The sequence below is a fragment of the Candoia aspera genome, chromosome 8, assembly GCF_035149785.1.
Source record: "Candoia aspera isolate rCanAsp1 chromosome 8, rCanAsp1.hap2, whole genome shotgun sequence".
NCBI lineage: Eukaryota > Metazoa > Chordata > Lepidosauria > Squamata > Boidae > Candoia > Candoia aspera.
The window spans coordinates 69,231,046-69,244,773 of NC_086160.1; the positions used below are offsets into that span (position 1 = coordinate 69,231,046).

At 42.4% G+C, this 13,728-nt stretch overlaps 2 protein-coding genes across 3 annotated transcripts in view; one reads left to right on the top strand and one right to left on the bottom strand.

The window, feature by feature from the left end:
• CNOT6L (CCR4-NOT transcription complex subunit 6 like) overlaps window positions 1-13,728 on the top strand; it is a 386,677-nt gene that overhangs the window by 363,938 nt on the left and 9,011 nt on the right. The gene's annotated exons all lie outside the window — the stretch shown is intronic.
• The window catches only part of SHROOM3 (shroom family member 3), a 138,494-nt gene continuing 128,997 nt past the window's right edge, over window positions 4,232-13,728 (bottom strand). For both annotated transcript variants that reach the window (XM_063310357.1, XM_063310358.1), the window contains exons 6-10: window positions 11,707-12,573; window positions 10,618-11,106; window positions 8,946-9,096; window positions 7,036-7,308; window positions 4,232-5,863 (exon numbers count right to left, since the gene is read on the bottom strand). In XM_063310357.1, the coding sequence (XP_063166427.1) occupies window positions 5,522-5,863; window positions 7,036-7,308; window positions 8,946-9,096; window positions 10,618-11,106; window positions 11,707-12,573 (2,122 nt within the window). In that variant the 3' untranslated portion in view covers window positions 4,232-5,521. The remainder of the gene's footprint in view (window positions 5,864-7,035; window positions 7,309-8,945; window positions 9,097-10,617; window positions 11,107-11,706; window positions 12,574-13,728) is intronic.

Here is a 13,728-nt window from a genome sequence, read left to right on the forward strand (position 1 = left end):
TACAAGAGTAAAACAGTATTTCATTCCCCCCTCCCCCAGGACCCAATCCAGCAAGAATAAGAGGCACAAGTTTTTAAGGCTGGCTCAACCTTAAAATTTGCCGATGGTTTATTAAACAGACGTTCTTGCCCATTTGCCTTGGCCCAACCAAAATCATCTCTGGAGGAGAATTTCAGAAGCTTTTATAAATAGGGTAAGGCATTGGTGTTATTCCTGCTCTATTTAGGGTACCCCTACACTGCCAAAGGGTGTACTTGGGCTTTTGTCTCTTTGCTCCTTAGAGGAAATCGGAAGGGTGGAAAAATACAGGAAGGTGGAAATCATGTGGAAGATGGTTATATAGCCCACCTGTAACAAGCCATAAATAAGGCAGAGTTATTTCATAACACCTTCATCTGGAAGCAGGCAAATGGGGTAGCAGTATATTTTTTAATGGGCTAGTCATAATTGGGTGGGAGCTATTGGCAAATTTGATTGGTTTGCTAGAGAATATGGCCCTCACTCATTTTGTGCTCAAACATATTAAAAAAAGACATCATCATTCCAGAACAGACATTCTGTACCAACAAGGGAGATCAGTGGTAATGAAGACACAGAAATTGCATGCTATCTTGTTTAGACTGTCACATGCATCACCCAGGGGATATTCTGTAGCAGCAGCAAACATCTCAGTTGAAATGGCCTGTGGAGACTCATCAAGCTCTAAAGTTGAAGGCTTTCAACCTTACAGGTATAAGGGTTCCATTATTTCATAATTAATAACTTTTAATGCCTGCAGCAGCCCATAGTGAGAAGGCAGTTGATTTTCCTCTTTTGGAAGAGTAATTTCTGAGGAGCCTAGAATTAAAGATTAGAACCTGGATGGTCTGCAGTTGTTTATTTGAAAAAAAAAATGGTTAATTTGTAGCATGGAAAACATTTACAAAATAATGTGTTTCCTTGGTATATAGTGTCATCCACCTTGTAGTCCATGAATATTACTGAGTTGATTATTAGATGGCTTCAAGGACCACAGCTTTACTTTTCCAAGGGTGGTGTATGCCAAAGGCTGACTTAGATTCTAATTAATATTTAAGACACAGGTTCTCTAATTTTGGAAAACCACAATCTCCTAAAATGATAAATGAACTTGTGTGCCCTTTCACACATAAACCAAATGAGTTCAATAACTTTCAAGCTCAACTATATGCCTGAGGTAACATTTTAAGAGCTTGGACTCCCTTCAAAGTGCTCAAGATGCACCCCCCCCCCCCCATGGGTCCCAACCCACATCCTGAGAACCTCTCCCTTAGGACTCAAGAAGATTGTTTGGAGTTGAGCCAATTAACTTTCAGCTCAGCTGCTATTCCAGAGGAAATGCTGCAAGGCAGTTTTTCACTTAAGCTCTAGGACAAGTGGTTTCCCATTGTTAGGAATTCCTGCCTTGTCCCACCTCCTGTGGTGTGAAGATGCCAAGAGCCCAGCCGTTAATTCTCTGGTTTCTGAATGCTGTGAGGGGCAGTTTTACTATTCCCCCATACAGTGACTGCCCCCTCCCCCAAAAAACACTTTCAAGGCATGATGGCACAAAACTGCTGGTGAATTTGGGGAACCAAAGCTCCTGGATTTTAGAAGACCCTTAAACCTCTCCCAACCTCAACGCCTTTACTGGTGTGGACTTCAACTCCCAGAATTCCCCAGCCAGCATAGGCATTGCTAAGAATTCTGGAAATTAAACTTCACACACCCGAAAGGTGCCTAGGATGGGGTAAACTGCTTAACTCCAATGTTCTCCCAGGGCTTCATGGGTGTAATTTTATTTACTCTGAAGCCAGAGCATTGTGGTTCCCAAGGAACAAACCCCACTGTATAAGGAATAACTGGCCGAACAATGAAATGTGCATAGAATATTATTACAAGTTATGCTTAGGACAAGATCTCCCATCTTCCTCCCCAAAAGCACCGTTCCTGACAAACCACTCTGACTCCGTAAGTTAATGGTTAAATATATGTATGTTACTCAGCAAGGTACAAAGGTGTTGAGGTGGAGTGGTTGCCAGAAATGAACCATCAGAGCATTCGATTCATATCCTTCTGCAGGGAAACTTGTAAACTTAGCAGAAGCTCAACAAGAGACTTTGCTGCCCAAGACCCAAACATGGTTAGAGTGGACCTGAGCAAATACCTAAAGTCCAGATTATCATAGGCATCCAGTACAAGCCATGTGTCACAATGTTGCTTAAATGATGCAAATTACATAATTTGGGCCATGCCCCCACTACAGACACCCATGCTGCCTATGTGGTGGACTTATTGCCTATTCATTGGTTGTAGCTAATTTGCAATTGCTTAGTCTTGCTCGATATTCATAAAATAGAACCAAGAGAATTACCTGTCATACCTCCATGTCCACCAGCTGGCTGGGGATTTTGAAAGTTGTCAAATTCCAACCCTTCCAGAAGGTTACTGGTTGTGAAAGGCTAATGTTGTGAATGGCCAATTGGGTTCATACATTATGCTAAGCTGTAACATGGTTGGCTTGGTTTTGGGTTAATGCATGTGTCAACCTAGCCACTGTGATTTGTAAACCAAGTTTTGAGCCTTGGTTTGCAGCATGAGCCTGACCAATTGTGGCTTATACAAAAAACGATTAAGCAAGCCAAGGCATTTCATGATTTATGAATCAGGCCATTGATGAGGCAATGGAATAACCCCTTCAAGAGGGTAGGAGCAGTGCATCAAAACTAGCCAGAGAGTGGACATGAAGGCAGTACCAGATGGAAGCATTTCATCCCCTGAGCTGTGCAGTCAGTTTTTTAAACAGCAGGCAGGTGCTAATCTGAGTTTTTCAGCTTAGTTGTAGCTTTTGGTGGACTACAATCAGCCAGATTTGGCCACCATGATAGGAATGAAGGGAAGGACGCATGCATACATCCCTGTACACGTGAGAACTTCCCAGTCATGGTGTGTGTGGGGACATGCAAATGACATCATTTGCATCACGATGTCATCATGCCAAGGAAGCGCATCATGTAATCAATGTCATTACCCATGACGTCACTGTGGCTTCTACTGAATGCCTGTGATTCCAGTGGTATCTCGGTATTTGGCCAAATGTTGATCTGACATATCTTTAGCAATCATAACATGATTCTTTGAGTCAACGGGCTCCATTAAAAAAAAAGAAAAGGAAAATATATCAACTAGGTTCACACATTACACTAAGCCATAATATAATCTATTGATTATTAGCTTAGGTATTACATGAATTTAGCCACTGTGGTTTATAAACCATAGCTTACAACAGTGTTATGTGTGGACCAGGCTGCTGTGGTTTAGGAAACAACTTGGGGTTAACCAAACCATAGCTTCATGCAATGTGCAAACCCAAACAGAGGAGTCTTTTTTTAAAAAAAGAGAGGCTGACCACTTTATAACATTGAGACTCTTCTTAGATACGCATTACAAAAATAAAAATATCCAGAATTAATGCTCTTAAAATATATTCCAATTTTTTTTTTAGTAATTTAACTTTAGTGAAACTACACCTTCTGAAACAGAGACAGGGTTCCTGTCTTCCATAGTTCTCATTAAGGGAAGGGCTACCATCTCCTGCTTTCTCCTGCTTTCGTGACCTGCCCCCACCCTTCCCTTGCCATTTTAACAGCTCTTCCTCCGGCTGGTTCTGAGCCCTAAAGGACGGTGGGCAGGTAGGAGGGAATCAGTTGTAGTGGGGCAAAAGATTTGCAAGGGAGAAGAGGCGAACCTCAGCCACCACCTGCAGATCGTTTACTGTGAGTATCTGCATCCTCATCCTCATCCAATCTTCATTACGGTCACAGACCAGCATGAAGCCTTAAGCTACAGGTGCCTCTTTGCACCCATCGCATACATTCCTGCCCCTCAAATGCATCTAAAGCAATGCAGAGCCTTATGGAGTGATGGCTCTGATCACCTACAAAACATAGAAATAGGAAATGTCTTCCCTGCTGTAATAAATTGTGAATAAATCCTTCCGATTCAACAAAGAAGAAAACTCCTGTTTGAGTTAAACAGGAATGGGAGGGATTGTGTGACTGTCAACTTAGTTTGCCCAAATATTGTGCCACGCTATCTTAATTCTGGGTCACTTTTAAGGACAGTCAAAGCTGAAGAGATTAGCAGAATGAAGAACCTTCACTGTGTTTAGAAACAACCAGGTGTTTTTTTTTAAAGCAATCTATAAATAAGGACAAAGAACCACCTCCAGAAATCCTCCAACACCTTGCAGGTGGCATGCGTTCCGATTTTATTGTTTTTAAACAGTCACTGAGACCATGGGAAAATTTAGGAAGAAGCTTCTGTTTCATGCTGACTCCTGAGTTGTTTGGTTCACACAAGTGCTGTGTCACACCGCAGTCTTGGAAGACGGCATTCTGCTGTGCAAAACGTTCTCGGGTACATCATGGTACCTTCTGAGGGTATTCAAAGGGAGGGATCCTCCCACCTACCCACCGCCTGCCTGATGCACTGTGGGTGGAAAGACATTCGGTGCACATGGAATCTTGCTCACAAACCCATGCTGGATCCTGTTGTGCATTAAAAAATTGGGCAGAGATTTCTCCCCTGGGTGTGCATTACATTTGCACTGGGTATGGCTGCACGGAGGACCATGAATTGATCCGCAAGGCTGGGAAGGCAGTTCTCGTGGACTGTAAGCATACAGCTGCGGGCCCACCATACTGCAATGGGGGATGCCCATCCAATAAAACTGAGAGAGGACTTCCTATTGACTTCCTTCTGCCAATGTGAAACTGGGTCCACATCCAATTTTTGAGCTGATAAGCACAAAGTACTCACTGCATGTAAATATTTGTGTGCACAAGGAATCCCTGACTCAGAGCCTGAAGCTTTTTCGGTTTGTCCTTTAGCATCAACACAGCTGCTCCAAGCTATGGTGTGCCATTCGGTTTTCCCCTCTCCCCAAGGAGGGGGGGTGCTTCTATTTTGTTGTTGTTAAGCACAAAAAAGTTAAAACAATTCCCTCCCACCCACCCACGCATTGTTGAAGTAGAATCAAACAACAGGTTAGTGTATGCACAAAATCTTTACAGAATTCCATCTTGTAGCTTTAAAAAATATAAATATTAATATTGTTCAAGACACAGCAGATAGCTCATCAATATTTTAATTAAGGCTTCATTATTGTATATCCTTCATAATTTAATTTGGTGCTCAGAGACGGCCTCTCTTAATGGGCACAATGTGAGCTCAGAGCCGTTGGAAGCTAACGTCCCTCCCAGGACACACCACATTCCTTTCTTGGGTCACTTTTAGCTATCCGAATAGAGTCCTTTCTCAGGTGCTCCAGACAGATTTGCTGTGATTGTGGGGAGAAGAAAAAACATAAAGTCTTCATGGCTGACTGAGTTCCCTATGTTAATTAGAAAAAAAATTAATCCACCTTCAATTTAAAAAGTTAAACTTGGTCTCTGATTAAATAAATGCAAGAAGTTTTTGTTTGTTTGTTTGTTTTTTTAACACGGGCTCCATCCAGGGAAGGTCAGAGCAAAGATGGGGCAAATCTATTATTAGAGTTGGTCCCCGTAGTTGCTGGAGGTTCTGTGGCTGTTTTGCTCTCGAGGAAGTATCCTGTGGGGAGGCTCTCCAAAAGGCACTTGAGTTGTTCTTGCCCTAGTTTGATCTTGTCATCTAGCTCACGCTGTTCTATAAGCAGCCCCGATTTCATCTTCACAAAGTGTTGGTAGTCCTGAAGCTGTTCCTCTGAGAGGTAACTGCACAAAATGTCCAAGACCACACGCTCTCGCCGGTCCAAGTTCTCCTTCAACTCACGAGCATCTTCATGCTGGCCAGCCAACATCTTCCGTTTTTCGTTCAGAGAGGCCTGTCAGATATTCCAGGGAGAGGAATGGGGGGAAAGGGACAATAGAAAATGGAAGATTCAATATTGCAGCTCTGGTATGATGTGGATTCCTCCAGCAACCTGAGATCCCTATAAGTGGAAGCTCTACACAAGGGCTTTCCTGGCATTTCAATGGAGTGGATACAGATGGACTGTGCAATGCTATCTTCTCCTTGGAAATGAAATCAGGAAGCTGCCTTGTATAGAAGGCTCCTTGAATGAGAGAGTTTGCAGAGCTTCAAACTTGGGCCTCTTTCATCTCAAGATGCCTCCATGCAAGGACTCTGCCAGTTCAAGACTGGTTCTGCATCTGTCTGATTCATCTCATCTCCTCCTGTTTCCTGTCAACATTGCAAACAGGTTCAACCCACCCATGACTCCAGTGGCAGCTCCATTTCTCTTTCAGCACTGTTACCAGTATTGTACCTTCTGCTGGAAAGATGGAGATCTCATGCACATGTGAACCTACCCACACTTCGAGTGAGGTCTTCTCTGCTTTGACACCCCCTACCCCAACTCTATGGCTGATCTTTTTTTTTCACCCATTGTGCCATCCCTGACTGTTACAGCAGTTAGGCCGAGGAAGGAGGAGAGAAGAACTCCCTCATTAGGCATGAGGAATGACGTACTGAGCCTCTATGGTGGATGCCCCCCGTTGTTAATGTTGCATCATCATATCATTCTACTTTCATAACTTTCAGTGGGCAGTTAAATGACATGAGAATGACTGCTTCATAGCCAGGAGCTTCTCATCTTCTGCTAACCATGCTGACTTTTCAGCAAATCAACACACAAACATAGACTGAAAATTAGGATTGTGGGAATTCTATGACATTATTCTCTTCTCCTCTCTGCAATGAATGGAGACAAGAGAACATGTCACTGTGCAACTCCATTTGCTCAGGTGGTAGCGGGGTATGACTAAACAATACTTTCTGCATTTTCCTCTTTGTCAGATGGAAGGGACACTGAACAACTCATGGTGATCTCAGCATGTTCCTGAGTCTCAAGGCTGGTTCCAACTGCTTCTGGAGGACAGAGCCTTGGAAATGAGGAAGGGCCTTTACTATTTAAAACCAATTAAATACTCCGCTTTCAGAATTTAAGTGCAGATATGCCCCATATTCAGGTTCTGATGTTCAAAATTGGCATACCCGTTCTTGTTTATCAGCATCTTCACCAAGGCTGCTAAGGACATTCTCCACCCGAGCCAGGCGCCCTGAGAGTGAAAGCAAGAGGCTGACCACCTTGTCCAGGTCTCCAATGAACATTCTGTATTTTTCAAATTCATTAGGCTTGCACAGGCCACTGATCAGAGCTTCTACTTCTTCTCCCAAGGTGTTGTTGAGCTTGATGTCTGCTAGTAAGCTCTCCTTGGCCTCCTTTAGCATTTCTAGTTTGTGGGTCAAGCTCTCAATGAGTTCAGCCTGGTAAGTAAGAAGCAAACAGAAATCAGTCACCCCTTGAGGGGTGGGAAACTGTGATGTAGATCCACCCATCCACCCATCCTCCCCCAGTGGCATCTCACAAGTGAGGGGCCATGGGTGAAATCTCTCCCCATCAGCACCAACTGAAACCAGCCACAGAGAAAGGAGGAGAACCACCGCGAAACAGTGTCTCCTACTCCAAATTCCCGAAGCCAGTCCAAAAGGATACCATGGCCAATGGTATCAAAAGCCACTGAGATATCAAGGAGCTGGATGGACGGACCACCCCCATCCCGGCTAGGTTACCAACTAGCACAATCAGTGCTCCCTCTATACTAAACTCCATCCCAAAACCCAACTGAAAGTGCTCCAAACAATCCAATTCTTCCAAAGTTTGTCCAAAGTTATGCACTCTTCCAGCCAATACATGCAAGAGGTGACCAGTTTGGTCGCTGATGGTACTGAGATGATAATTTCATAACAGCGTGACCTCCTAAAATATAACATTAACTCCCATTCAGAAATAACAAAAAAGCTTCTGCTCTCTGAATCAATAATTCAAGTCTTATTTTGCACTCAAGTGGAGATGTCCAACTAAAGAGACTTCAGCCATGATTGCGTAGGACACCCTGAAGTTGCACATGAACTCTGGAGGGAACGAATGGAAAACAATAGTGAAGGATGAAGTGCTCCAGAAAGGCCAGTCAAGGACCAAAAGCTCATCAAGGCCCAAACAATTCAATGTGTATTGGAAATGTATTGTTGATTATCCTCGCCAATGAAATAAAAAGACAGCAAAGGAGAAGCCCAAGAGAAAGGAAAAGCAGCTGTCCAAAATAGTGCAAAGAGTGAATGAGAAAGCCCTGAGAGTGAAATTGGTGGCTTCCTAAGTTACAGAAATTCCCAATCTCAGCAAATGTTCATGCAAGGAGAAGAGTCTGCCACGGGATCCATTTGTCTTGCTGTTCCATCAATCAGAAGAAAAGGCCCTGCAGCTTGTGGATGGTTTGTGTTTTTTCCTGGCACCATTTGGTCACCACATTTGAGAGAACTCAATTGTGTGTTGTTTTTCTTTTCTTTTAAAAAAAAGCAACCTAGTTTTTCTTGTCTATCCAGCACTAAGACATGGGAGGTCATATTCATGAGATAAATCACTGAGACATTATACTGGCTTTTACCTGAGGAACACTCATATTCATTGGCATGTCTGATGAAGGAATGGAATGTTTTAACATAAGATGAAAAAAAAAATAGACCTAAGATTTAAAAAATTTGTTTCCATTTCAAAAGATGCTGTCTTGTCATTTTTCAAGACACTGTTAAAAGCTAGATACAGGGGTTTGCTGCTGCGTTTTGCACAATGGGGTGACCAAACCTTGGATTCATGCAGAAGCATCTGCAGGGTAGGTCAAAGGATGACAGCAGCATTCCACCATTGCATGCAGGCTCTGCCCCTTTTGTGCATGCACTGTGATGTTGCACACACATATGGAAAAGATGGAGCTTACATCCCAATGGTGCTATGCCGCTCCTGTCATGTTGATGGAAGTCTCTGATCCAGTGGATGCCTTTGAATTCCCATAGCACTGCTTCAAAGTATACCTAATCCTTCTGCACTAGAAATGCTGAAAACTCACCTTCTTTTCATTGATGTCCACCTGCTCATCATCCCCACCTGCTTCTTCAGGCAAATTCTTGATTTTATTCAAAAGTTCAGCTTTGGGTACAGACACATTGTAGTAAGTTGGACAGGTGACCAGCATCACAGCAGCTTCTTTCTCATCTTTCCTAAACACAGTACAGGAATGCAGGAAACTATTTTTGGCCTTCTTGTGCCAATTAAGATACATTCCAGAACCGGTGTAGATGGGCAAGGAATGAGTTTTTACATGCTGCTCATGCACTGCTTTGAGAGTTGAACCTCAGCTTTTATCACACCCAACCTGGTTAACCTCCCAGTTAAGAACCTCAACTTTCAGAGGTCTCAGAGGTGATCATGGCAAGGTGGGAATTCTGTCCACATATCTGGAAGGTGCCCAGATGGGGGAACGCTGGTTGACATAATAGAAATGTTCTTCAAGGACCTTGCTGCTGACACCGGACTGCCACTGGATGGCGCAAGCCAACTATATTTTAAATGGGGTAATCCATTCACATATATCATGTACTATTTTTTTACTTCCAAGGATTTCCCCAGTGATTAATCTATCAAAGAATTCCATACTGTTGCAGAAACCTGATTCTCAGGCTTAATCTCAAGTATACAGACTTTGCATGGAGGCATCACTGAATCATGAAGCTAGGGACCATTTAGTCCATCAAATTGAACACCTTTCCCAGCGCAGAATCCAAATTAAAACCTTAACAGTCCCTGGCACGCTTGCTCAAACTGAGAGCACAACTCTATTTTTGCTGCACATTGCAAAGGGAAATCAGGGACAAGCAAGTTTCAGAGAAATTTCCCTGCAGTAACGCTTGATCAATATTTCAGGAGCCAGAGAGAAGCCACCGTTAAAGGGATTTCTCTTTGAATAGTTCTTTTTACTCTATGCATTCCACGTAAACTGCAGCACAGAATGCATTGTTTTTTAAAAAAAAAACTCTTGCAAATAACATTTAAGTGAAAAATGCCATTTGCTACATAGATAATAGGTAAACAAAACTTCAGCTGTACCCTGTTGCAGCAGTACATGTAGAATGATGGGCTGGGTGTGATGCTATTCCTGCAAAAAACGTAAAGTTCAGCATTAAAAGGCTCCCTCAAAGGTTCCTTTTCCTACGAATCTGATGATAACATATTTAGGCCCATTTTCAGAAACATCAGATAGGCTGTTGTTGCTTTTCTTAGTGTTTATCCTGTGGAGTTGCAGAGCCTGCTTGTTTTTGCACTGCACTAGCTTAGTTCTTACAGGGAAGCTATCAACGAATGATGCAAACAAGGGATTTATGAGGTGGCCTGTTGCAGAGCCTCGTGCTGATTAGGGCTGAGAGGAAGTGACTGGCCCAAGGTCACCCAGCTGTCTTCTGGGCCCAAGGGAGGACTACAGCTTGGGTCTCCTCTCTTATAATCCAGCACTGTCACCACAACAACACAGTGGCCCTCTTTTTCAGAACACTGAATGTAAATGGTAAAAAGCAAGCAAGCAAGCAAACCAACAAATAAATAAAGTATCTATTTACAAAGTATGTGATATGGGGTAGGTGATAGGCACAGCACAAATAAATTCCAACAATTCCCTAACAATGGCTAATAATTTACAAAAGGACAGCTGAAGCTAACACATGGAGTAAAAACCTAAGGAAACTTACTTGTTGCCAGCTAGAGAGAAATTACTGGCAGAATCATTTATCCTTTTCTGCATTATTTTCTTCTTTGCATTTTCTTTAAGCACTCTGGACCCGCTGGGAAATATCCCCTCCATTAAGTCCATAGTAGTTTTCATCTTAGAATCGGGATCTAGGATACTAGAAAGCGACTTGTCCTTATGCACAATTTCCTTAGCTAAGGACTCTTCCTTCATATCCTCATGAGTTTTCTCTTTCCTTTTATTCTTCTTAAGATGGAGTCCCTTATTTTCAGATTCCTCATTTGCAATTGCGGCCTCCTGAGATTGGTGGGAGGGTCCCTTGTCAATTAGTCCTTGAATGGCAGGACAGTGCTCTTGGGCTTCCGAAGAAGGCATGACTCCACTTGGTTTGGATTCTGAAGCTCCAGCAGGTGGAGAAGTGCTGGTCCTGAAGACATCTGGTCCTGCTTTCTCTCTCACAGTGAAGTCTCTGGAGAAACTTTTGAGGTTCCTGTTAATAATGAGCAGGAAAAAAACCACAATTTTAACCCTAGGTTCAGAAACACTGTTACAGACAATTCTCCCAATTACTTGCAGTCCCCTGATTTAATATACATCAAAGCTTTGCCTGTGTTTATTTAGAAGTTAAATCAAATTGATTTTTAAGGATCTAAAACTGAAATTCAAAACTTAAACTTTGTGTTCTGATATGAAACTCCACACCAAACTGTAAGGTTAGTTGGACCGAATGCTATTGCATGCCAAAATACAGCAAAGTGTGAATTCTGGCTGCATGTCAGCTACCACATTCAGTCAATCTGATTGCTATAGAATATCAAACACCAGATATCAAGTTTAAATGGAATAAGGCATTAAATAGCAAAATATCAAAACTTTAGAGAACACCAGACAAATATTTAAGTATTTAGAAAATAGTTGTCCTCAAAGTGTTCCAAGAGTCATTCTGAAGAACAAACTCATTTCAGTTCAGAGCAATTAGATCAAAGTCAAAAGTTAGTTACATGCCTTAGTTTGAAGTTCTTGCTGATAAACACATTATCTACATTCTAAGAGTAGAAAGAGCTGGAAAAGTCACTGCAGTGTCCAGTACCTTGTTGTCATCTTCTCCTCTCCAAGACTTACAGATCTATCTGTTACTGGATTATTCTCTTCCAATCCCACAATAGAAGGCACAGATGGAAATTCTTCCAGGGTGTTTAGTATGTCATTGGGGCTCTTAGGAGGTGGTGGATTTTCTGATATAGCACCCACAGGATGACTTTGTGCTTCTTTGATAAAAACATCATCATCCTCTTCTTGAGAGAATGGTGGTGGGGAAATCTGGAGGTAGGATTCTGAGATGCGAAGTGAAAATCTTCCTTGACCAGATAGAGTTTCTGGCTCAGAGAAGGAGCTATTCTGAGAGGGGATACCTTGCCACTGTTGGAAAATCTTCTGGCCAGATGTCTGAACAGAAGTGGAACTCTTTGGATGGCTCTCATCTCTGACCCATTTAATTTTAGGTGGGAGTTGTCTTTGAGACAGAGTAGACTTTGATCTCCAAGTTGTTTCTTCTATTGGCTCCTTGCCTGGATGATTGATATTTTCCAGAACCTGGGTTTGAACTTTATTATTATCGTCCTTGTCAGGCCTGGGTTGCCATCTTGTTACTGTGTTTTCTCCAGCAGCTGAAAAGTCTGAAAGAGTTGGGGTGGAGTATGCAGTATTACGGGAAGAATAGCAAGTTCTGGAAGGAGTAACACGTCTGAAGCCTTGCTTAGAATCAGAATGCTTATCCTTCATATCTGTGGAAGGGGGGACAAAAGCTGATGTTCTGCTGAGATGTCTGAGAAGATCAGGGGCCTTCTGTCTTTCTGTTAGTGGCACTGAACTACCAACATTCTCACTGCTATGATGAGGACGGTATTGTGTGAATGCTGATTTTTCCAGATGACCTCTTTTGTTACTGCCAAATGACCTAGAACAGAGCAAGAAAGAAGTTTTCCCCAAATGAAATAAAACCAAAAAGAGGGGAGAAAAAGCACACTGACTCCACCCCCCCCATTAAAGCAGAAATAATTTTTTAAAAAAGCCATGGGGATTACCATTATATGGAAAGCGACCAGCCCAAAGTAATTTGCTGGGTTCCATGATCAAGTGATATCTGGTTGAATCCCCCCATCCAAAACAAAACATCACTCTAAACTGTGAGTTAAGATTTTGCTTTACATGACCCCCTGGCTTTCCTTTAAAATGCCCCCTTCATTTGTACACTGCTCTAATCTGCTAGTGTTATATGATGATTTTTTCTTTATTCAACTGGTCCTATTTTGAAACACGAACTTACAAATCAAGAGAACAGTGCCTGACAATAAGAACCTTTCCTCACAGGAATGTGCTTAATGTAACCTATAAACTGCTGATACACCAGCATTTTGAAGACAATAAGATGGGGAAAAAAAATCACTTTGGAACATTAGCTTTAGCAGTAACGTATTACTAAATAACCTCTTTCCTGAACCTGTTGGCTTGGTGCTGACAGAGTGTCAATTTAAGAACCCGTATGGAAAAGCCAACATACAATGAGAGTTGAAACATGGATTAACTGTGGGGCAGATCGGCAGCCAGAAAACTTTTCACGCAAAGCCACTAAAGAGTATTAAGAGCTATTTGCAAGATTCCCCAGCTCTCTTCTCAATTCCAATAGCAGCTGCAATTCTCAATTAATCTGTTCTACAAAACTCTTTACTCTGGAAGCCACAAATGCTAACAAGTTATTTGTAGTTTGCCATAAGACATTACAGTTAGACATGTCCCTCCACCTGAATCAAAATGAACTGTAAGCTTTCAACGATCCATCACCACTGTGTCCCACTTCCCTGCAACCAGTCATTGTTTTTGATAATGTGAACATTTTCTATTAGCATGGTTTAACTGAACTGTGTGCTTTTACACCACAGTGTGTCTTCTAGTGGTATATTACCAGCCTGGACCATAGCAGGTGGTAGCATCTATCTGACCTTGGCTGAAGTGCAACAGGGTCAGATCTGGTTAGTACTTGGAAGAGAGCCTGAGATATCATACAGCTGTAGGATACAGGAAAAATATCCTGGAAGAAAGTAATGGAGAACTA